Source organism: Mesoplodon mirus (genome assembly GCF_964341445.2).
Source record: "Mesoplodon mirus genome assembly, chromosome: 3".
NCBI classification, from domain to species: Eukaryota; Metazoa; Chordata; class Mammalia; order Artiodactyla; family Ziphiidae; genus Mesoplodon; species Mesoplodon mirus.
Genome location: NC_138978.1, coordinates 131,947,204 through 131,974,535, shown reverse-complemented (window position 1 = coordinate 131,974,535; position 27,332 = coordinate 131,947,204). Strand labels below are relative to the sequence as shown.

Below are 27,332 nucleotides of genomic sequence, written 5' to 3'. Positions count from 1 at the left end.
GTAAATTCTATCAACATTTAAAGAAAATTAATACCAGTCCTTCTTCTGAAACTCTTCAAGAATACAGAAGATGACAAAACACTCTAAACTCATTTTATTAGACTGGTGTTACCAGGATATCAAAAAGCACACAACACCACCACAGAAAAAGAAAATTACAGACCAATATCTTTGATGAATATAGATGCAAAACTCCTAAATAAGGTATCAGCAAACTGAATTCAACATACATTAAAAGGATCATACACCACAATCAAGTGGAATTTATTTCAGAGATGCCAGGATGGTTCAACATCTGCAAATCATTCAACGTCATACACCCCATTAACAAGAGGAAGGATAAAAATCATATGATCATTTCAATAGATAAAGAAAAAGCATCTGACAAAATTCAACATCCATTTCTGATAAAAACTCTCAACAAAGCGGCTATAGATGGAACATACCTCAGCATAATAAAGGCCATATATGACAAATTCACAGCTAACATCATACTCAGTGGAAAAAAGCTGAAAGCTTTACCTCTAAGAACAGGAGCAACATAGGAGGCCCAACCTACCTCTTTTATTCAGCATTGTATTGGAAGTCCTAGCCAGAGCAATTAGACAATAAAGAAATAAAATAAAATAAAAGGAATCTAAATCAGAAAGGAAGAAGTAAAACCATTTCTATTTGCATAAGCATAATCTTATATACAGAATACTCTAAAGAGTAGTAGAACTAATAAACAAATGCAGTAAAGTTGCAGGATACAAAATCAATATACAAAAATTAATTGGTTTGTATACACTAATAACAAAGTCTCAAAAAGAGAAAAGTTTTTAATATTTTAAAAAAGTTTTTAAAAATACCATTTATAACTGCATTAGAGGAATTGAAATACTAAAGAACAAATTTAAACAAGGAGGTAGAAGACCTGTACACCTAAAACTACAAGGCTTTGATAATTCAGTACAATCCCTACCAAAATTCCAATGACATTTTTTACAGAAATAGAACAAAAAAACCTAAAATGTGTATGTAACAACAAAGACCCCAAACAGCCAAAGCAATCTTGAGAAATAACAAAGCTAGAGATATCATGCTCCCTGATTTCAAACTATATTGCAATACTACACTCATCAAAATGACATTGTATTGGCATAAAGACAAACACAAATATCAGTGTGACAGAACAGAGTGCCCCAAAATAAACCCATGCATATACGGTCAATTAACTTACAACTAAGGAACCAAGAACACATCATGGGGAAAGGACACTCTCTTCAATAAATGGTGCTAGAAAAACTAAGCAGCCACAAGCAAAAGAATGAAACTGGACCACTTTCTTACACCATACACAAAAATCAACCCCAAATGGATTAAAAACTTGAATGTAAGACCTAAGACATGAAATTACTAGAAAAAATATAGGTGGTAAGCTTCTTGACACCAGTTGTGTCAATTAATTTTTTAAATTTGATATCAAAAAGAAAAATCAATAAATGGCTTATGCACAGCAAAGGAAACCATCAACAAAATGAAAATAAAACCTACTAAATGGGAGAAAATATTTGCAAGCCATATATCTGGTAAGGATTTAATATCCAAAATATTAAGAACTCATATAACTTAATAGCAAAAAACCAAACAATCTGATTGAAAAATGGTCAGAGGATCTGAATAAACAATTTTCCACAGAAAACATTCAGATGGCCAACAGGTACATGAAAAGGCGCTGAACATCACTAACCATCATGGAAATGAAAATCCAAACCACATAGAGCTATCACCTCACACCTGTTAGAATGGCAAGAAATAAATGTTGGCGGGGGTGTGGAGAAAAGAAACCACCGTACACAGTAGGTGAGAATGTAAACTGATGTAGCCACTATATAAAACAGCATGGAAGTTTGTCAAAAAAAAATTAAAACTACAATCTGATCCAGCAACTAAACTTCTGGGTATTTGTACAAAGGAAACAAAATCACTATTGTGAAAAGAAAGCTCCACTCCCCTGTATGCTGCAGCATTATATACAATAGCCAAGACATGGAAACAATTTATAAACCCATGTATCCATCAATGGATGAATGGAAAAAGAAAATGTGATACACACAGTGGAATATTCTTCAGCCACAAAAAGAAGTACATCTTGCCACTTGCAATAATATGGAAGGGCCTTGAGGGCATTTTGCTAAGTGAAATAAGTCAGTGAAAGACAAATACTGTATGATTCCACTTATATGTGGAGGAAGGAAGGGAGAAAGAAACAGAGAAAGAGAGAGAGAGAGAGAGAAAGGGAGGGGGGAGGAAGACAGAGAAAGAAGAAAGAAAGAAAGAAAGAAAGAAAGAAAGAAAGAGAGAGAGAAAGAAAGAGAAAGAAAGAAGAAAGAAAGAAAGAAAGAAAGAAAGAAAGAAAGAAAGAAAGAAAGAAAGAAAAAAGAAAGGAGAGAAAGAAAGGCCTGAACTCACAGAGAACAGCCTAGAAGCAGTAGGTGGGCAAAATGGGTGATGGTAGTCAAAAGGTACAAAATTCTGAATGAAAACAAAAATCAACCACAGAAAGAAAAATGTGAAAAGAACAAACATGGGGAGACTAAACAATATGCTACTTAAAAATCAATGAGTCAATGATGAAATCAAAAAAGGAAGCAGAAAATACTTCGAGGCAAACAAAAATGATAACACAACCTTACAAAATCTATGGGATACAGCAAAACAGTGTTAAGAGAAAAGTACATAGGGATACAGGCCTTCATCAAGAAACAAGTAAAATCTCAAATAAACAACCTAACCTACCACCTAAAAGAATTAGAAAAAGAAGAACAAACAAAACCCAAAGTCAGCAGAAGACAAGAAATTATAAGATCAGAGATTGAATAAATAAAATAGATTTTTTAAAAAACCCAGAAAAGATCAATAAAACCAAGAGCTGTTTTTTTTTAAAAGATAAAATCGAAAAACCTCTAGCCAAGCACACCAAGAAGAAAAAAGAGAGGTCCCAAATAAAGAAAATAAGAAATGAAAGAGATGTAACAACCACCAATACCTCAGAAATACAAAAAATCATAGAGAATACTATGAAGAGCTGTATGCCAAAACACTGGACAACTTAGAAGAAATGTACATCTCTAAAAACATACAGTCTGCCAAAACTAAGTCAAGAAGAAACAGATAATTTGAACACACCAATCACTAGATGTGAAAGAGAATGTGTCATTTTAAAATTCTGTCAAACAAAAATCCAGGACCAAACTGCTTCACTGGAGATTCTAACAAACAAACAAAGAAGAACTCATAACAATCCTTCTCAAACTATTCTGAAAAAATGAAAGAGGCAGGAACACTTCCAAATTTATTCTATGAGGCTACCATCACCCAGATACCAAAACCAGACAAAGACATTATAAAAAAAGAAAATTATAGCCAATATCTTTGATAAATTTAGATGCAAAAATCCTCAACAAAATATTAGCAAACCAAATCCAACATGACGTAAAAAGGATCATGCACCATGATCAACTTGGATTCATTCCAGGGCCAGAAGGATGGTTCAACATACACAAATCAATCAATGTGGTATACCACATTAAAAAAAAGGAAAGGCAAAAACCACATGATCATCTCAATAGATGCAGAAAAAGTATTTGGCAAAATTCAACATTCATTTATGATAAAAACGTTCACCAAAGTAGGTATAGAGGGAGAGGGAACATATTTCAACATATTAAAGGCCATTTACAGCAAAACAACAGCCAACACAAAATGAACAGTTAAAAGCTGAAAGACTTCCCGTTAAATTCAGGAAAAAGACAAGGATTCTCACTCTTACCATTTCGATTCAACATAGTATTGACAGTCTTAGTCACAGCAATCAGATAAGAAAAGAAATAAAAGGTTTCCAAATAGGAAGGAAAGAGATAAAACTGTGATTAATTGCAGATGACATGATACTCAATATAGAGAAGCCTAAAAGTTGCGACATAAAAACTATTAGAACTAATGAATTCAGCAAGATAGCAGGATAAAAGACCAATATACACAAATTGGTTTCTTTACATTAATAATGATATATCAACAAGAAGAAGTAAAAAACAATCTCATTTGAAATGCTGTAAAAAAATAAAATAAAATACTTAGGAAGAAACTTAACCAAGGAGATGAAGATCTATACATTGAAAACTATAAAACACTGATAAATGAAACTGAAGAAGATTCAATGACGAAATGGAATGCCCATGGATTGGAAGAATTAATATAATTAAAATGGCCAAACTACCCATTACATCTACAGATTTAATGCAATTCCTGTCCAAATACCTATGACATTATTCACAGAGCTAGAACAAATATTCCTAAAATTTATATGGAACCACAAAAGACCCCAAATTGCCAAAGCAATCTTGAGACAGAAGAACAGAGCTGGAAATATCATGCTCCCTGACATCAGACTATATTACAGAACTATAGTAATTAAAACTGCATGGTACTGGAATGAAAACAAATATATAACTCAATGGTACAAAATAGAGAGCCCATAAATAAACCCATGCACCTACAGACAATCTTTGACAGAGGAGGCAAGTATATAAGATGGATAAAAGACAGTTTCTTCAACAAGTAGTGATGGGAAAGCTGGATAGCTGCGGGTAAATCAGTGAAATTAGAACACTCCCTCACACCATATACAAGAATAAACTCAAAATGATTTAAACACCTAAATATAAGACAAGACACCATAAAAATCCTAGAAGGGAACATAGGCAAAACATTCTAGGACATACATTGAAGCAATATTTTCTTAGATCAATATTCAAAAACAAAAGAAATAAAAGCAAAAATTAAAAATGGGACCTAATTAAACATAAAAGCTTTTGCACATCAAAGGAAACCATCAACAAAACAAAAAGACAACGTATCGAATGGGAGAAAAATATCTGCAAATGATGCTACTAACAAGGAGTTAATATCTAAAATATACAAGCAGGTCATGGAACTCAGTATTAAAAAAAAAACAATCCAATTAAAAAATGGGCAGAAGACCTAAGTAGACATTTCTCCAAAGAAGATGTGCAACATCACTATTAGAGAAATGTAAATCAAAACCACAATGAAGTATCACCTCACACCTGTCAGAATGACTATCATCATGAAGTCCACAAATAATACATGTTGGAGAGGGTATGGAAAAAAGGGAACCCTCCTACATTGTTGGTGGGTATGTAAATTGGCGCAGCCACTATGGAAAACAATATGGATATGCCTTAAAAAACTAAAAACAGAGCTACCATATGATCCAGCAATCCCACTCCTGGGCATATATCCAGAAAAGACAAAAACTCTAATTCAAAAAGATACACGAACCTCAATGTTCACAGCAGCACTATTAACAATAGGCAAGGCATGGAAATGACCCAAGTGCCCATCAGTAGACGGTTGGCTTAAGAAGATGTGGCATACACACACACAAACACACACACACACATATGTATGTAGGTATATGTGTGTGTATATATATATATTAAATATATATATATACACACTCACATACACACACAATGGAATATTACTCAGCCATAAAAAAGAATGACATAATGCCATTTACAGCAACATGAATGGACTTAGAGATTATTATACTTAGTGAAGTAAGTCAGACAAAGACAAATACTATAGGATATCACTTTTATGTGGAATCTAAAAAAAAAAAAGAATCTATATACAAAACAGAAACAGACTCACAGATATAGAAAACAAACTTATGGTTACCAGAGGGGAGGGACTAATTAGGGGTATGGGATTAACAGATTCAAACTACTATACATAAAATAGATAAGCAACAAGGTTTTACTGTATATCTCGGAATTATATTCAGTATCTTGTAATAACCTATAATGGGATATAATCAGAAAAAATAACTGAATCATTATGCTGTACACTTGAAACTAACACACTATTGTAAATCAACCATAATTTATTTATTATATATTTATTTATTAAACACACACATACACACATATGTATGTAGGTATATGTGTGTGTATATATATATTAAATATATATATATACACACTCACATACACACACAATGGAATATAACTAATAAATAAATATATATTTTTTAAAATACAAATTATAGTTATGAAGTAAAGAATTCATGGGAATTTAATGTACAGAATGATACAGTTAATAATACCATAATGTATATTTGAAACTTGCTAGAAGAATAAATCTTAAAAGGTCTGACCACAAAAAATAAAGATTGTAACTATGTGTGGTGATGGATTTTAAGTAGAAGTATCGTAGTGATCATTTTAGTTTTATTATTCTAGTATCTTAAATTTATTAAGAATGCTTTTCCATTCCATGATTACATAAAATTTATGGGCACAAATAATCTATGCTAATAATCTATTCTATTCACTATTTTGTTTAATAATAAAAAACTCAGAATGTTGGAGGGAAATATCAAAAAGTATCACTACTGTAATTAGTGATATAGGTCACAAATATATAGTGAAAACATTATCCCAAACACACAAACATAGAATAAATATTTCCCTCTCAAAGGAATACAATAGATTCTAATAGTCAGATAATATTACAAACTTTGAAACTTTTAATACTGTAAATAAATATTAATATACAGATATTATTATAGCTGTAGCCTACAATCAACATTTTGGTTATTTAATGGAATTTCTACACTTTAGTCATGTGCATGCATGAACACACACACTTGTGGACACCATAAACAAAAATTTAATAATCAACTCTAGTAATCAGTTACCTTGGCAATAATAACTTCTTTCTTCAGAATCTTCATAGCATAGTATTTTCCACTTGCTTTCTCTCGAACCAAAATAACTTTCCCAAAAGTGCCTTTACCTAGTAGTTTCAAATAGTCAAAATCATTCATTGTCTGAAAAATACAAATGAAAATACATAATATAAAACATTTGATACAATTTATTTGTAAACTTATATGTATATATTTGCATTATCTACTCAAAATCAAATTTTACCGACTTCTAAGCACACTTAAATGATGAAGAATCAGAATGGCATTGGCTTTCTCATCACCAATCATGGATGCTGGAAATAATTTAAGCAATTCTCAGATAATGGAGACAATAATTTTAAACGTAGAATCTCACAACTACTCAAATTGTTAGTAAGGGCAAAGGGAAAATAAAATCATTTTCACTCACTTCCAGGAACTCAAGTTTCTAAGGATTTAGTAGTGCCACTACTCCCGGACAACGTGACAATCAAAAATGTCCTCCACAAACATTTCCAAATATATCTAAGAGAAAAGGATCGAAGGGAGTGTTTGAGAATGTACTATAACATAATAAGGATGGACTCCAAGAAAGAGAAAGATACATGTATAAGAAATGTTGAAAAAAATTCTGGAGCCCAGTGCAAAGAAACAGAAGAACAACAGCAGTATATCTTCTGAGAAAGCAACTGGTCCAAGGCAGAAGGAGTCATGGAACTCTAAGAATGTCTTTAATCTGCCTGTTTTCAGTTTCATTTCTCATTCTCATTTCTAAGTAGTAGGTGATTGCCAGGATTTTGCCAAGCGCAATTACTATTGCTCCCCATAGCCCCCTCTATGAATGCTTTTCCTACTCTATTTATCCACAAACATCCAAAATTTTGAAAATGTTTCTCCACTAATGTCCTTCCCTCATACAGCTTTTCATTTTTATGGACTTGTCCCTTTTAAAAATTCCTATGCTATTATTTTAATAGGCTTTTAGATGAAAGATGAGGTATGCTCAGTTTATCATTTTAAACTTAAATTCAGTTTAGAGGGATTTAAAAATAACAATTTAAGGATCTGGGGTTCTATCCTACCAACAATCAGAAGTTATTGAAGATTTTTGTGCCTTTTTAGAAGTATTTCTTTCCTCTTTACCACCCATTTAAAGTAAATGTCAGAAATGTCTCAAACCGATGACCTCAGCTTCTACCTTAAGAAACTAGAAAAAAGCAAATTAAACCCAAAAGAATGAGAAGAAGAAAATAATAAAGATCAGGGCAGAAATCAATTAGGGACTTCCCCGGTGGTCCAGTGGTTAAGAATGCATGCTTCCATCGCAGGGGGTACAGGTTTGATCCCTGGTCAAGGAAGTGGATTCCTACATGCTGTGTGCATGGCACAATGTAGCCAAAAAAAAAAAAAAAAAAAAAAAAAAAAAGAAGAAGAAGAAGAAAGAAAGAAAAGAAAAAAGAAATCAATTAAATTTTAAGAAGAAAGAAAAGAAGAGGAGGTCATGATGGCGGAGGAGTAGGAGGACATGGAGTTCATCTCTCCCTATAAATGCATCAAGAATACATCTACAGGGCTTCCCTGGTGGCGTAGTGGTTGACAGTCCATCTGCCGATGCAGGGGACATGGGTTCGTGCCCCGGTCTGGGAGGATCCCACATGCCACGAAGCGGCTGGGCCCATGAGCCATGGTCACTGAGCTTGCGCGTCCAGAGCCTGTGCTCCACAATGGGAGAGGCCACAACAGTGAGAGGCCCACATACTGCAAAAAAAAAAAAAAAAAAAAAAAAGAATACATCTACAAATGGAACAATTCTCACAGAGCACAGGCTGAAAGTTAGCAGAGGACCTTGGTCACCTTAAAGGACAAGAAATCCCCACGTAACTGGGGAGGATGAAACAAAGAAGAAGCAAAAAAGAAGAGAAGAGATTGCCACATCTTGGGAAGCCCCTCACCAGCAGGGAGATCAGCTGGCACAGAAGGGGAGTTTCAGGGACTATTGGAAGAGAGTGCAGCACCCGGTCTGTGGCAGGCAGGACAGAGTGAGAACTACACAGATGGTCTGTGCCACAGCCCTGTGTGCCCCAGCCTGAGACATGTGTCCCAGTGTGGAAAGGGGCTGGGTGCTGGAATATGGGGTTTGGGGAGCAAATCCGGGGAGAGGATTGCTGTTGGCTGTGAGGAGACAGCATGAGAAGACAGGAGTGAGGAAATCCACAACTGGGAATGTTTGTGGAGGAAACTCAGACTGCCATAGCAGAAAAGGGCCATTGTTGAGTGGCACAGAAGGGGAGGAGCTGCCATTGCAGCCTTTCTCCCCATGCACTGGCCCTTGCCTCCCTGGGCACTAAGAAGGGCCCCCACTGGGGCTGGCTCTCTCGCTGCCTCTGGCTTCCCTACGTGCCTCATCAACGCCAGGGAAGGCTCTCTTGCACCCGTGGTCGAACACTACGAAGAGCCACCACTGGGGCCAACTATATCATGCCCGCGGCCACCAGTTTTCCCAGGCACCCGTCGTCACTAGGTGTCCTGTGACCCTGGCTGCTACACTGCCTCCGAGCACCCTCCTTGCCAGGGCAAACTCATATGCTCCAGGGCAGCCTCACAAGCAGACCCATGTGGGTGACCCACAAGCAGAGGTGGGGTTGTAACCACAGCTAAGCCCCAGGGGACATCAACTAAGGAAGAAAAGCTGAAATCTCTCCTCGTAGCCATGCAAACTGTGAAGTGACATCTCCAAGACTAGCCTTGTAAACTCAGAGCCTACAGAACATCTGAACAAACAAGCAGTGCCCCCACAGAAAACACAAGCCTAGCTTTAGCAGCTGTAGATTCTGTTGGCACATATACGTGTAGGTTGGGCCAGGCTAAGATGGAGCTTGCACCATAGCACAAACAGTGGGTCCAGATACATGATTACTGCAATCCTGGGACCTGACTTCAGTGGATCTCTATAAATTTAAGAAAACTGAAATCATATCAAGCATCTTTTCCAACCACAACGCTATGGGATTAGATATCAATTACAGGAAAAAAAACTGTAGAAACCACAAACACATGGAGGCCAAACAATACGTTACTAAATAACCAATGGACCACTGAAGAAATCAAAGAGGAAATAAAAACATACCTAGAGACAAACGATAATGAAAGAATGATGATCCAAAACCTATGTGATGCAGCAAAAGCAGTTCTAAGAGGGAATTTTATAGCGATACAATCTTAACTCAGGAAACAAGAGAAATCTCAAGTAAACAATCTACCTTTACACCTAACACAACTCGACAAAAATAACAAACAAAACCTAAAGTTAGTAGAAGGAAAGAAATCATAAATATCAGAGCAGAAATAAATGAAATAGAGACAAAGAAAACAAAAGCAAAGATCAATGAAACTAAAAGCTGGTTCTTTGAGATTAACAAAAATGGTAAACCTTTAGCCAGACTCATCAGGAAAAAAGGGAGAGGACTCAAATCAATAAAATCAGAAATGAAAAAGGAGAAGTTACAAAGGACACCACAGAAATACAAAGGATCATAAGAGACTACTACAAGCAACTCTAAGCCAATAAAATGGATAATCTAGAAGCAATAGACAAATTCTTAGAAAGGTACAATCTCCTAAGACTGAAATAGAAAACATGAACAGACTAATCACAAGTACTGAAATTGAAACTGTGATTAAAAAACTTCCAACAAACAAAGGTCCAGGACCAGATGGCTTCACAGGTGAATTCTATCAAATATTTAGAGAAGAGTTAACACTTCTCCTGAAACTATTCCAAACAATTGAAGAGAAAAGAACACTCCCAAACTTGCTCAACAATGCCACCATCACCCTGATACCAAAACCAGACAAAGATAACACAAAAAAAGAAAATTACAGTCCAATATCACTGATGAACATAGACACAAAAATCTTCAACAAAATATTAGCAAATCAAATTCAACAACACATTCATAGGATCATAAAGATGGAAGACTATGAGGACATGGAGTTTGCATATTCTCACAACTAGGGCACCTACCACGTGGGGGACCACAGAAACCTAAGGGGACAGGAGGAACACCAGAGCAACAGAGTAAGACGTGGGGGGGGGGAGGGAGGAGGGAGGAGAAGTGGAGGCAGGATGGAACTGGAGGCTTGGAGGGGCGGCTGGGGGAGGGAAGGGGTTCCCACTTTTGGGAAGCCCACCCACAGTGAGGGGATCAACAGGGATGGTGAAAGACCATCGGGAGAACAAAGGATTGGAAGGGAATGCGGCCAGTGTTTCCCCTGCCCACTTGGGCCCCAGAAAGCCTGCTGAGGTCCTAATTATCTGATACTGTGGCTCCCTTCAGCCATGCTGAGCATAAGCCCTGCACCCACCCAGAACCTTACCTCTGCACTTCACACTCCAAGACCCCCTCTGAACAAGTTGGGCGTAAACCCTGCCCCCGCACCTCCACCCAGCGCCTTACCTCTGAACTCTGCACTCCGAGGCCCTCTCCAGCAGCGCTGAATATTCAGGTTGCATGGGTCCTGAGCCTAGGTCCCGCCCCCTGCCTAAACATCGCTCTCAACTAAGCCGTGCCCCACCCCCATAGCCAAGGCCTTTTCCAGCATTTTTTTTTTCTTTTTAAGGTTGTGGTTCCATTTTATTTTGTTGTTTCATTTTAATTTTTATTTTTTCAAATAAATTTTCAAATTTTTCTAATTTTATTTTGTTCTTTATACATTGTTATTGTTCTACCCGTTTTGAATTGATCCCACCCACCTGTTTTTTCTGTTGTGGTTCTGTTTTGCCTTGTTTTTGTTGTTTCACTTATATTTTTCATTTTCCTAATATATTTTTTTCTAATTTTTTTTTATTTTTTATTGTTTGTTTTTGTATTGCTCCTTTTTTGAATTTTATTTATTTTTTTCTAAGCAGGTTCATATTAGTTATCTATTTTATACATATTAGAGTATATATGACAATCCCAATCTTCCAATTCATCACCCCCCACCCCGCCCCAACCAGCTGCTTTCCCCTTTGGTGTCCATAACGTTTGTTCTCTACATCAGTCTCTCTATTTGGTCCTTTTTTTTCTTCTTCTTCTCTTTTCCCACACCAGGTGGTTTGAGGGATCTTGCTTCCCAGGCCAGGGATTGGGTCTGAGTTCCGGTGCAGTGTGCCCCAAGCCCAAACCACGAGATTAATAGAGAACCTCAAACCACAGGAAATATTAATCAGAGTGAGGTCTCCCAGAAATCCTCATCTCAACACCAAGACCCGGCTCTAAACAAATGCCTGTAAACTCCAGTGCTGGGTGCCTTGGGCCAAAAAACCAGTAAGATGAGAACACAGCACCACCCAACAAAAAAAAATAAGACAACAAAAAAATATGTTACAGACGAAGGAACAAGGTAAAAACCTACAAGACCAAATAAATGAAGAGAAAATAGGCAAGTAATATGAAAAAGAATTCAGAGTAATGATAATAAAGATGATCCAAAATCTCAAAAATAGAATGGAGGCACGGATCAAGGAAATACAAGATATGGTTAACAAACACCAGGTAGAACTAAAAAACAAACAGTTGAAGAACAACACAATAACTGAAATGAAAAATACACTAAAAGGAATCAATAGCAGAATAACTGACGCAGAAGAAGGAATAAATGAGCTGGCAGACAGAATGGTGGAAATAACTTCCAAAGAGCAGAATAAAGAAAAGAGACTGAAAAGAACTGAGGACAGTCTCAGAGACGTCTGGGACAACATTAAGTGCACCAACATTTGAATTGTAGGGGTCCCAGAAGAAGAACGGAGAGAGAAAGGGTCTGAGAAAATATCTGAAGAAATTAGAGTTGAAAACCTCCCTAACATGGGAAAGGAATTAGTCAATCAAGTTCAGGAAGCGCAGAGAGCCCCATACTAGATAAACACTAGGAGAAACACGGCAAGACACATATTAATCAAACTAACAACAACTAAATTCAAAGAAAAAATATTAAAAACAGTAAGGAAAAAGCAACAAATAACATACAAGGGAATCCCTATAAGGTTATCTATCAGCTGATTTTTCAGTAGAAACTGTGCAGGTCTGAAGGGAGTGGCAGGATATATTTAAAGGGATGAAAGGGAAAAACCTACAAGCAAGATTACTCTACCCAGCAAGGATCTCATTCAGATTCGATGGAGAAATCAAAAGCTTTACAGACAAGCAAAAGGTAAGAGAATTCAGCACCACCAAACCAGCTTTACGACAAATGCTAAAGCAAATTCTCTAGGCAGGAAATGCAAAAGAAGAAAAATACCCCAAAAAACAAACCCCAAACAATTAAGAAAATGGTAATAGGAACATACATATCGATAATTGCCTTGAATGTAAATGGATTAAATGCTCCAAGCAAAAGACACAGACTGGCTGAATGGATACAAAAACAGGACCCATATATGCTATCTAAAAGAGACCCTTTTCAGACCTAAAGACACATACAGACTGAAAGTGAGGAGACGGAAAAAGATATTCCATGCAAAAGGAAATCATAAGAAAGCTGGAGAAGCAATACTCATATCTGATAAAATAGACTTTAAAATAAAGACTGTTACAAGACATAAGGAAGGACACTACATATCAATCAAGTGATCAATCTAAGAAGAAAACATAAAAATTATAAATACTTATGTACTCAACACGGGAGCAACTCTATAAGGCAAATGCTAACAGCCAAAAAAGGGGAAAAAGACAGTAACACCTTATACTCAGAGACTTTAACACCCCACTAACAGCAAAGGACACATCATCCAGCACAAAAATAAATAAGGAAACACAAACTTTAAATCTCACCATAGACCAGATAGACTTAATTGATATTTAAAGTACATTCCACACAAAAGCAGCAGAATACACTATCTTCTCAAGTGCACATGGAAGATTCTCCAGGATAGATCACATCTTGGGTAAGGAATCAAGCACTGGAAAATTTTTACCAATTGAAATCGTGTCAGACATCTTTTCCAACCACAACGCTATGAGATTAGAAATCAAGTAGAGGAAAAAAACTAAAAAACGCAAACACATGGAGGCAAAGCACTGCAATGCTAAAAACCCAAGAGATCATTGAAGAAAGCAAAGAGGAAATAAAAAAATACCTAGAGACAAAGGACAATGAAAACATGATGACACAAAACCTACAGAACTCAGAAAAAGCAGATCTAAGAAGGAAGCTTATAGCAATTCAAACTCACCTCAAAAAACAAAAAAAAATCTCAAATAAATAATCTAATCTTACACCTAAAGCAACTAGAGAAAGAAGAACAAGGAAAGCACAGAGTTAGTAGAAGGAAAGAAATCATACAGATCAGAGCAGAAATAAATGAAATAGAAATGAAGAAAACGATAGCAAAGATCAATAAAAACAAAAGTTGGTTCCTTGAGAAGATTAAAAAAAATTGATAAACCTTTAGCCAGACTCATCAAGAAAAAAGTGAGTGGACTCAAATCTTTAAAATTAGAAATGAAAAAGAAGAAATTACAACTGACACTGCAGAAATACAAAGGATCATAAGAGACTACTACAAGCAACTCTATGCAAATAAAATGGACAACCTGGAAGAAATGGACAAATTATTGGAAAGGTACAACATTCCAAGACTGAACCAGGAAGAAATAGAAAATATAAACAGACCAATCACAAGTAATGAAATTGAAACTGTGATTAAAAATCTTCCAACAAACAAAACTGCAGGACCAGATGGTTTCATAGGTGAATTCCATGAAACATTGAAAGAAGAGCTAACAACTATCCTTCTGAAACTATTCCAAAAAATTGCAGAGGAAGGAACACTCCCAAACTCGTTCAATGAATCCACCATCACCCTGATACCAAAACCAGAAAAAGATATCACAAAAAAAGAAAATTATGGACCAGTGTCACTGATGAACATAGAAGCAAAAATCCTCAACAAAACACTAGCAAACAGATTCCAACAACACATTCAAGGGTCATGCAACATGATCAAGAGGGTTTTATCCCAGGGATGCAACGATTCTTCAATAAACGCAAATCAATCAATGTGATACACCATATTAACAAATTAAAGGAAAACCATATAATTATCAATGGATGCAGAACAACCTTTTGACAAATTTCAACGACCATTTATCATAATAATCTCCAGAAAGTGAGTGTACAAAGAACCTACCTCAACATAATAAAGGCCATATAACAAATACACAGCAAACATCATTCTCAATGGTGAAAAAGTGAAAGCATATTCTCTAAGGTCAAGAAAAAAACAAGGATGTCCACTCTCACCACTATTATTCAACATAGTATTGGAAGTCCTAGACGCAGCAATCAGAGGAGAAAAAGAAATAAAAGGAAGACAAATTGGAAATGAAGAAGTAAAACTGTCACTGTTTGCAGATGACACGATACTTTACATAGAAAATCCTAAAGATGCCACCAGAAAACTAGCAGAGCTAATCAGTGAATTGGGTAAAGGTGCAGGATACAAAAGTAATGCACAGAAATCTCTTGTATTTGTATACACTAAGAACAAAAGATCAGAAAAACAAATTAAGGAAACAATCACATTTACCATTGCAACAAAAGAATAGAATACCTAAGGAGGCAATAGACCTGTACTCTGAAAACTATAAAACACTTATGAAAGAAATCAAAGATGGCACAAACAAATGGAGAGATAAACCATGCTCCTCGATTGGAAGAATCAATATTATGATAAGGACTATACTACCAAAAGGAATCTACAGGTTCAGTGCAATTTCCATCAAATTACCAAGGGCATTTTTCACAGAATTAGAACAAAATATTTTACAATTTGTATGGAAACACAAAAGACCCTGAATGGCCAAAGCAATCTTGAGAAAGAGACACAGAGCTGAAGGAATCAGGCTCCCTGACTTCAGACTATAATACAAAGCCACAGTAAACAAGACAGTATGGTACTAGCACAAAAACAGAAATAAAGATCAATGGTACAGGATAGAAAGCCCAGAGATAAACCCACACACATATGGTCACCTAATCTATGACAAAGCAGGCAAGAATATAAGATGGAGAAAAAACATCCTCTTCAATAAGTGGTGCTGGGAAAACTGTACAACTACATATGAAAGAATGAAATCAGAGCACTGCCTAACACCATGCACAAAAATAAACTTAAAATGGATTAAAGACCTAAATGTAAGACTGGACACTATAAAATTATTGGAGGAAAACATAGGCAGAACACTTTCTGACATAAATCACAGCAACATCTTTTATGACCCACCTCCTACAGTAATGAAAATAAAAACAAAAATAAGCAAATGTGACCCAATTAAACATAAAAGCTTTTGCACAGCAAAGGAAACAATAGACAAGACTAAAAGACAACCCTCAGATTGTGAGAAAATATTTGCAAAATAAGCAACAGACAAGTGCTTAATCTCCAAAATATAAAAACAGCTCATGTAGCTCAACAGACATTTCACCAAAGAAGACACACAGATGCCCAAGAGGCACACGAAAAGATGCTCAACAGCACTAATCATTAGAGAAATGCAAATCAACATCACAATGAGGTATCACTTCACACCGGTTCAGAATAGCCATCACCAAAACATCTACAAACAATAAATGCTGGAGAGGGTGTGTAGAAAAAGGAACACTCTTGCACTGTTGGTGGGAATGTAAATAGATATGGCCACTGTGGAGAATGGTATGGTGGTTCCTTAAAAAACTAAAAATAGAGCTAGCATATAACCCAGCAATCCCACTACTGGGCATATACCCAGAGAAAACCATAATTCAAAAAGTCACAGGGACTTACTTGGTGGCGCAGTGGTTAAGAATCCACCTGCCAATGCAGGGGACACAGGCTCGATCCCTGGTCTGGGAAGATCCCATGTGCCATGGAGCACTAAGCCTGTGCAGCACAACTACTGAGGCATGCACACCTAGAGCTCATGCTCCGCAACATAAAAAGCCACCGCAATGAGAAACCTGTGTTATGCAACAAAGAGCAGCCCCCGCTCACCACAACTAGAGAAAGCCCATGCACAGCAACGAAGACCCAATTCAGCTAAAAATAAATAAATAAAATAAATAAATTTATATTAAAAAAGTCATATGTAACCCAATGTTCACTGCCGTACTATTTACAATAACCAGGACATGGAAACAACCTAAATATCTACCAACAGATGAAAACATAAAGAAGATGTGATACATATATATAATGGAATATTATACAGCCAGAAAAAGAAATAAAGTTGGGTCATTTGCAGTGATATGGATGGACCTACCATCTGTCATACAGAGTGAAGTAAGTCAGATAGAGAAAAACAAATATTATATATTAACACATATATGTGGAATCTATAAAAATGGTACACATGAACTTATTTGCAGGGCAGGAATAGAGATGTAGATGTAGAGAATGGACCTGTGGACACAGTGGGAGAAGGGGAGAGTTGGATGAATTGGAAGATTAGGTGTGGCATAAATACACTACCACCTGTAAAATACAGACCTAGTGGGAACCCGCTGTATAGCACATGGAGTTCAGCTTGGTGGTCTGTGATGACATAGATGGGTGTGATGGAGGCAGGGAGGGAGGTCCACGAGGGAGGGGATAAATATATACATATAGCTGATTCACTTCATTGTACAGCAGAAACTAACACAACATTGTAAAGCAATTATATTCCAATTTTAAAAATTCATTAAAAAATAAAAAGGATCATGCACCATGATCAAGTGGGATTTATCCCAGGAATGCAAGGATTCTTCAACATACGTAAATCAATCAATGTGATACAGAACATTAAGAAATTGAAGAATAAAAATCATATAACCATATAATTAGTGCAGAAAAGGCTTTTAACAAAATTCAACAACCATTTATGATAAAAAATCTCCCATTAGTGGGCATAGAGGGAACATACCTCAACATAATAAACGTCATATATGACAACTGCACAGCAAACATCATAATCAATGGTGAAAAGCTGAACACATTTCCTCTAAGATCAGGAAAAAGACAAGGATGTGCACTCTTGCCACTTTTATTCAACATAGGTTTGGAAGTCCTAGCCAGGGAAATCCAAGAAGAAAAAGAAATAAAAGAAATCCAAATTGGAAAAGAAGAAGTAAAACTGTCACTCTTGAGAACTTCTGCTGCCAGTGCCCTTATCTGCACGGTGAGACACAACCACCCTCCACCTCTGCAGGAGAACTTCCAACACTAGAAGGCTTTACTGGTCCTTGTCCTCATGATAAGACACAGCTGGCCCCCACCTCTGCAGGAGACCCTCCAAAACTAGCAGGCTGAGCCATGTTGATGAAAGGCTCTTGGTGCTGCAGCCAGGAGTCAGTGCTGTGCCTCTGACGTGGGAGAGCAAACTTCAGGAAACTGGTCCACAAGAGACCTCCCAGCTCCACATAATATCAAATGGCGAAAATCTCCCAGAGATCTCCATCTCAACATCAACACCCAGCTTCACTCAATGACGAGCAAGCTACAGTGCTGGACACCTTATGCCAAACAACTAGCAAGACAGGAACACAACACCACCCATTAGCAGAGAGGCTGCCTAAAATCATAATAAGGCCACAGACACCCCAAAACACACCACCAGACGTGGACCTGCCCACCAGAAAGACAAATACCAGGTTCATCCACCAGAACACAGGCACTAGTCCCCTCCACCAGGAAGCCTACACAACCCACTGAACCAACCTTAGCCACTGGGGACAGACACCAAAAACAAAGGGAACTAAGAACCTGAAGCCTGCAAAAAGGAGACCCCAAACACAGTAAGATAAGTAAAATGAGAAGACAGAAAAACACACAGCAGATGAAGGAGCAAGATAAAAACCCGCCAGACCTAACAAATGAAGAGGAAATAGGCAGTCTACCTGAAACTGAATTCAGAATAATGATAGTAAAGATAATCCAAAATCTTGGAAATAGAATACAGAAAATGCAAGAAACATTTAACAAAGACCTAGAAGAACTAAAGAGGAAACAAGCAATGATGAATAACACAATAAATGAAATTAAAAATACTCTAAAATGGATCAATAGCACAAGAACAGATAAGTGACCTGGAAGATAAAATAGTGGAAATAACTACTGCAGAGCAGAATGAAGAAAAAAGAATGAAAAGAACTGAGGACAGTCTCAGAGACCTCTGGGACAACATTAAACGCACCAATATTCAAATTATAGGGGTCCCAGAAGAAGAAGAGAAAAAGAAAGGGACTGAGAAAATATTTCAAGAGATTATAGTTGAAAACTTCTCTAATATGGGAAAGGAAATAGTTAATCAAGTCCAGGAAGCACAGAGAGTCCCAAAAAGGATAAATCCAAGGAGAAACATGCCAAGACACGTATAAATCAAACTATCAAAAATTAAATACAAAGAAAACATATTAAAAGCAGCAAGGGAAAAAAAAACAAATAACACACAAGGGAATCCCTATAAGGTTAACAGCTGAACTTTCAGCAGAAATTCTGCAAGCCAGAAGGGAGTGTTAGGACATATTTAAAGTGATGAAGGAGAAAAACCTACAACCAAGATTACTCTACCTAGCAAGGATGGCATTCACATTTGATGGAGAAATTAAAACCTTTACAGACAAGGAAAAGCTGAGAGAGTTCAGCACCACCAAACCAGCTTTACAACAAATGCTACAGGAACTTCTCTAAGCAAGAAACCCAAGAGATGGGAAAGGCCTACAATAAAAAACCCAAAACAATTAAGAAAATGGGAATAGGAACATACATATCGATAATTACCTGAAATGTAAATGGATTAAATGCTCCGACCAAAAGACACAGATTGGCTGAATGGATACAAAACAAGACCCATATATATGCTGTCTACAAGAGACCCACTTCAGACCTAGGGACACATACAGACTGAAAGTGAACGGATAGAAAAAGATATTCCATGCAAATGGAAATCAAAAGAAAGCTGGAGTAGCAATTCTCATATCAGACAAAATAGACTTTAAAATAAAGACTATTAGAAGAGACAAAGAAGGACACTACATAATGATCAAGTGATCGAGCCAAGAAGAAGATATAACAATTGTAAATATTTATGCACCCAACATACGAGCACCTCAATACATAGGGCAAATACTAACAGCCATAAAAGGGGAAATTGACAGTAATACATTCATAGTAGGGGACGTTAACACCCCACCTTCACCAATGGACAGATCATCCAAAATGAAAATAAATAAAGAAACACAAGCTTTAAATGATACATTAAGCAAGATGGACTTACTTGATATTTATAGGACATTCCATCCAAAAACAACAGAATACACATTTTTCTCAAGTGCTCATGGAACATTCTCCAGGATAGATCATATCTTGGGTCACAAAACAAGCCTTGGTAAATTTAAGAAAATTGAAATCATATCAAGTATCTTTTCTGACCACAACACTATGAGACTAGATATCAATCACAGGGAAAGATCTGTAAAAAATAAAAACAAATGGAGGCTAGAAAATACACTACTTAATAACGAAGTGATCACTGAAGAAATCAAAGAGGAAATAAAAAAAAATACCTAGAAACAAATGACAATGTAGACACGATGACCCAAAATCTATGGGGTGCAGCAAAAGCAGTTCTAAGAGGGAAGTATATAGCAATATAATCCTACTTTAAGAAACAGGAAACATCTCGAATAAACAACCTAACCTTGCACCTAAAGCAATTAGAGAATAAAGAACAAAAAAACCCCAAAGTTAGCAGAAGGAAAGAAATCATAAAGATCAGATCAGAAAAAATGAAAAAGAAATGAAGGAAATGATAGCAAAGATCAATAAAACTAAAAGCTGGTTCTTTGAGAAGATAAACAAAACTGATAAACCATTAGCCAGACTCATCAAGAAAAAAAGGGAGAAGACTCAAATCAGTAGAATTAGAAATGAAAAAGGAGAAGTAACAACTGACACTGGAGAAAAACAAAATATCATGAGAGATTACTACAAGCAACTCTATGCCAATAAAATGGACAACCTGGAAGAAATGGACAAATTCTTTGAAATGCACAACCTGCCAAGACTGACTCAGGAAGACACAGAAAATATGAACAGACCAATCACAAGCTCTGCAATTGAAACTGTGATTAAAAATCTTCCAAAAAACAAAAGCCCAGGACCAGACGGCTTCACAGGCGAATTCTACCAAACATTTAGAGAAGAGCTAACACCTATCCTTCTCAAACTCTTCCAAAATATAGCAGAGGGAGGAATACACCCAAACTCATTCTATGAGGCCACCATCACCCTGATACCAAAACCAGATAAAGATGTCACAAAGAAAGAAAACTACAGGTCAATATCACTAATGAACATAGATGCAAAAATCCTCAACAAAATACTAGCAAGCAGAATCCAACAGCACATTAAAAGAATCATACAACATGATCAAGTGGGGTTTATTCCAGAAATGCAAGGATTCTTCAATATACGCAAATCAATCAACGTGATACACCATATTAAAAAACTGAAGGAGAAAAACCATATGATCATCTCAGTTGATGCAGAGAAAGCTTTTGACAAAATTCAACACCCAATTATGATAAAAACCCTGCAGAAAGTAGGCATAGAGGGAACTTTCCTCAACATAATAAAGGCCATATATGACAAACCCACAGCCAACATCGTCCTCAATGGTGAAAAACTGAAACCATTTCCACTAACATCAGGAACAAAACAAGGTTGCCCACTCTCACCACTCTTATTCAACATAGTTTTGGAAGTTTTAGCCACAGCAATCAGAGAAGAAAAGGAAATAAAAGGAATCCAAATCGGCAAAGAAGTAAACCTGTCACTGTTTGCAGATGACATGATACTATACATAGAGAATCCTAAAGATGCTACCAGAAAACTACCAGAGCTAATCAATGAATTTGGTAAAGTAGCAGGATACAAAATTAATGCACAGAAATCTCTTGTATTCCTACACACTCATGCCGAAAAATCTGAAAGAGATATTAAGGAAACACTCCCACTTACCACTGCAACAAAAAGAATAAAATATCTAGGAATAAACCTACCTAAGGAGACAAAAGACCTGTATGCAGAAAATTATAAGACACTGATGAAAGAAATCAAAGATGACACAAAGAGATGGAGAGATATACCATGTTCTTGGATTGGAAGTATCAATATTGTGAAAATGACTCTACAACTCAAAGCAATCTACATATTCAATGCAATCCCTATCAAACTACCACTGGCATTTTCCACAGAACTAGAACAAAAAAATTCACTATTTGTATGGTAACACAAAAGACCCCAAATAGCCAAACCAATCTTGAGAACGAAAAACACAGCTGGAGGAATCAGGCTCCCTGACTTCAGAGTATACTAGAAAGCTACAGTAATCAAGACAGTATGGTACTAGCACAAGAACAGAAATATAGATCAATGGAACAGGATAGAGAGCCCAGAGATAAACCCATGCACATATGGTCACCTTATCATTGATAAAGGAGACAGGAATGTACAGTGGAGAAAGGACAGCCTCTTCAATAAGTGGTGCTGGGAAAACTGGACAGGTACATGTTAAAGTATGAGAGTAGAACACTCCCTAACACCATATACAAAAATAAGCTCAAAATGGATTAAAGACCTAAATGTAAGGCCAGAAACTATCAAACTCTTAGAGGAAAACATAGGTAGAACACTCTATGACATAAATCACAGCAAGATCCTTTTTGACCCACCGCCTACAGAAATGGAAATAAAAACAAAAATAAACAAAAGGGACCTAATGAAACTTCAAAGCTTTTGCACAGCAAAGGAAACCATAAACAAGACCAAAAGACAACCCTCAGAATGGGAGAAAATATTTGCAAATGAAACAATTGACAAAGGATTAATCTCCAAAATTTATAAGCAGCTCATGCAGCTCAATATCAAAAAAACAAACAACCCAATCCAAAAGTGGGCAGATGACCTAAATAGACATTTCTCCAAAGAAGATATACAGATTGCCAACAAACACATGAAAGAATGCTCTACATCATTAATCATTAGAGAAATGCAAATCAAAACTACAATGAGTTATCATCTCACACTGGTCAGAATGGCCATCATTAAAAAATCTACAAACAATAAATGCTGGAGGGGGTGTGGAGAAAAGGGAATACTCTTGAACTGCTGGTGAGAATGTGAATTGGTACAGCCACTATGGAGTACAGTATGGAGGTTCCTTAAAAAACTACAAATAGAACTACCAGCAATCCCACTACTGGGCATATACCCTGAGAAAACCATAATTCAAAAAGAGTCATGTACCAAAATGTTCATTGCAGCTCTATTTACAATAGCTAGGACATGGAAGCAACCTAAGTGTCCATCATTGGATAAATGGATAAAGAAGATGTGGCACATATATACAATGGAATATTACTCAGCCATAAAATGAAACAAAATTGAGTTATTTGTAGTGAGGTGGATGGATCTAGAGTCTGTCATACAGAATGAAGTAAGTCAGAAAGAGATAGACAAATACCGTATGCTAACACATATATATGGAATCTAAAAAAAAAAATGTCATGAAGAACCTAGGGGTAAGACGGGAATAAGTACACTGACCTACTAGAGAATGGACTTGAGGATATGGGGAGGGGGAAGGGTAAGCTGTGACAAAGTGAGAGAGTGGCATGGACATATATACACTACCAAACGTAAAATAGATAGCTAGTGGGAAGCAGCTGCATAGCACAGGGAGATCAGCTCAGTGCTTTGTGACCACCTAGACGGGTGGGATAGGGAGTGCTGGAGGGAGGGAGACTCAAGAGCAAAGAGATATGGGAACATATGTATATGTATAACTGATTCACTTTGTTATAAAGCAGAAACTAAAACACCATTGTAAAGCAATTATACTCCAATAAAGATTTTTTAAAAAAACTGTCACTGTTTGCATGATACTATACATCAAAAATCCTAAAGATGCTACCAGAAAACTAATAGAACTAATCAATGAATTTGGTAAAGTTGCAGGACACAAAACTAATACATAGAAATCTGTTGCATTTCTATACACTAAAAACAAAGATCAGAAACGGATTTTAACAAAACAATCCCATTTACCATTGCATCAAAAAAGAGTAAAATATCTAGGAATAAACCTACCTAAGGAGACCAAAGACATGAACTCTGAAAACTCTAAGACACTGATGAAAGAAATTGAAGACATTGCAAACCATTGGAAAAAGAGACCATGTTCTTGGATTGGAAGAATGAATGTGGTCAGAATGACTATAGTGTCCAAGGCAATCTAAAGTTTCAATGTAATTCCTATCAAATTATCAATGGCATTCTTCAAAGAATTAGAACAAAAAAATTTTAAATTTGTATGGAAACACAAAGGACCCTGTATAGCCAAAAGAATCCTGAGAAAGACAAACAGTGCTGGGAGAATCAGGCTATCTGACTTCAGACTATACTACAAAGCTACAGTCATCAAAACAGTATGGTACTGTCACAAAAACACAGAAATATAGATCAATGGAACAGGATAGAAAGTACAGAGATAAACCACACACCTATGGTCACCTAATCTATGAAAAAGGAGGCAAGAATGCACAATGGAGGAATTCTTCAATAAGAGGCACTGGGAAAACTGGACAACTAGATGTAATAGAATGAAATTAGAACATTCTCTAATACCATACACAAAAATAAATCCAAATGCATTAAGACATAAATGTAACACCAGATACTATAAAACTCTTAGAGAAAAACATGGGCAGAACACTCTCTGACATAAATGGCAGTAACGTCTTTTTTGATCCACCTCTGAAAGTAATGAAAATAAAAACAAAAATAAACAAATGTGATCTAATTAAGCATAAAAGCTTTTGCTCAGAAAAGGAAACCATAAACAAAACAAAAAGAAAACCCATAGAATGGGAGAAAATATCTACAAACGAAGCAACGGACAAGGGATTAATCTCCAAAGTATACAAAGAGCTCATACAGCTCAGTATCAAAAAAACAAACCCATTTAAAAAGTGGACCAAAGATCTAAACAGATATTTCTCCAAAGACATACAGATGACCAAGAGACACATGAAAAGTTGCTCAACATCACTTATTATTAGAGAAATGCAAACCAAAACTACAGTGAGGTACCACCTCACACAGGTCAGAATGGCCATCATCAAAAAATCTAGAAAGAATAAATGCTGGAGAGGGTGTGGAGAAAATGGAACCCTCTTGCACTGTTGGTGGGAAAGTAAATTGATACAGCCTCTATGGAGAACAGAAGGAAGATACCTTAAAAACTAAAAATAAAGCTACCATAGGATCCAGCAATCCCATTCCTGGGCATATACCCAGAGAAAACCATAATTCAAAAAGATACATGCACCCCAATGTTTACTGCATCACTATTTACAACAGCCAGGACATGGAAGCAACCTAAATATCCATCAGTGGAGGAATGGATAAGGAAGATGTGGTACATATATACAATGGAATATTACTCAGCCATAAGAAAGAATGAAATAATGCCATTTTCAGCGACATGGTTGGATCTAGAGTTTGTCATACTGAGTGAAGTAAGTCAGACAGAGAAAACAATATCATATGATATCACTTATATGTGGAATCTAAAGAAATGGTACAAATGAACCCATTTACAAAATAGAAGTTGAGTCACAGATGTCGAAAATAAACTTGTGGTTATCAGGGGGGAAAGGAGGGGAAGGGATAAATTGGGAGATTCGAATTTGACATATACATACCATATATAGAACAGATAAATAATAAGAACCTGATGAAGAGCACAGGGAATTCTATTCAGTACTTTATAATGACCTATATGGGAACAGAATCTAAAAAAGCGTGGATATATGTATATGCACGACTCTGCTTTACAGCAGAAACTAACACAACATTGTAAATCAACTATACTCCAATTAAAAAATGAAAAAAAAATAAGAAGAATGAAAAACTGATGTAACCAAAAGCTGGTTCTTTGAGAAAATCAATAAAATTGATACATCTCTAGCCAGATTATTCAGGAAAAGAAAGAAAGAGGATGCAAATAACTAATATTAGGAATGAGAGAGGTAACAGCATTACAGATTCTACAGATACTGAAAGGATCCCAAGGGAGTATTATAAACAACTTTATGTCCATAAAATCAACAACTTATATGAAGTGAACAAATTCCTTGAAAGGTTCAAATTCAAAGGTTACTCTAGAAGAAACAGATAATTTGAATATCCTATATCTATCAAGGAAATTGAATTGTGGTCAAAAATCTTTCAACAAGAAAACTCTAGGACCAGATGGTTCACTGGTGAATATGTCTGTAGATACATGTAAAAATTCTAAAAATTTTAGAATGAATGGTTTCACTCCTTTTCAATAATATTTGCTACCTATAATCTTGGTAATTTTTCCAAATGTCAAGTTACACTGTCTTAATCATTTAGTAGCATCTCTAATTCAAAGAAAAGTAGCAAGAGATAGGGAAAATAACCAAGTATATTTATTAATTCAACTAAAAACCAAAGATGTCACTCTAAATATACAGAATAGAGTTAACAGAATTACTGTTATTTGAACAAACAGTAGGTAATACTAAGTAATTCCATTTTCATTAACAGGTTTTTAAAAATCAAGTAATACTATATTACCACAAAGCTCTTTGTGCTAGGTAGTCTCCAAAAATGGCAGACACTAATTCCTCCAGTCCCGACTCCCTGTATGTACATGCCATTCCTCCCATGAAGAAGTGGAGTCAACTTTCCCTGTCCCTGGGCTGGCTTTGAGTCCAGCTTTAAACACAAAATACCATCAAAGTGATAGAGTGCCAGTTCCGGACTTAGCCTTTAAGTCTGGGAGCGTATGCTTTCTCCTTCTTGGAAAAGTTTCATTCTTAAAAGTCAGCTCTCATGCTGTAAGGAAGTCCAGGCTATCTGCTGGAGAGAAAGGCCATATGGAGAGGCCCTGGAATATGAGACATCACATGAAGAGAGAGCTCACTGGAGGAGAACCAAAAATCCAGACATGGGAGAAAGGCTTTCATGGATCTTCCAGCCCAGTCCATGTGCCAGCTGAATACAGCTGCTTGAAAGGTCCAAGTGAGACCAGCAGAATTGCCCAGGCAAACCACAAAATCAGAAGAAATTATATACTGTCATTGTTTTAAGATATTAAACTTGGGAACTTTACTTCACAGCAGTGAAGAACTGACAGACATTATTCTCATAAATAAGCCATAATGTTATTTTTATTGCTCAAAGCTTCATTTGAACAGTACCCACCTAATTTTATATCTAAAAATACTGGGAAATGATACTTGCTGTGTCCCATTACTAAATATCATATAAACTGAAAATGAATTCTGGGGATAAAAATTAGAAAATAAGCTGTAAATTGCTTTATGACATTTTCACATGAAAAGCAACATATAATAATGAAATAGTACCATATTCTTTAAGGATTGTAATTCTTAGGGACAAGGAGGTTTTCAAAAAGGATGACAGCCTTAACGCTAAATTTCATAGCTTCTGTCAGTATGTCAATCTTAAAAAAAATGA

General features: G+C 36.3%; 1 protein-coding gene across 3 annotated transcripts in view; it reads right to left on the bottom strand.

Annotated features, from left to right (window-relative positions):
• AKT3 (AKT serine/threonine kinase 3) overlaps positions 1–27,332 on the bottom strand; it is a 391,924-nt gene that overhangs the window by 142,671 nt on the left and 221,921 nt on the right. For all 3 annotated transcript variants that reach the window (XM_082616001.1, XM_082616000.1, XM_082616002.1), the window contains one exon: positions 6,770–6,901. In XM_082616001.1, the coding sequence (XP_082472127.1) occupies positions 6,770–6,901 (132 nt within the window). The remainder of the gene's footprint in view (positions 1–6,769; positions 6,902–27,332) is intronic.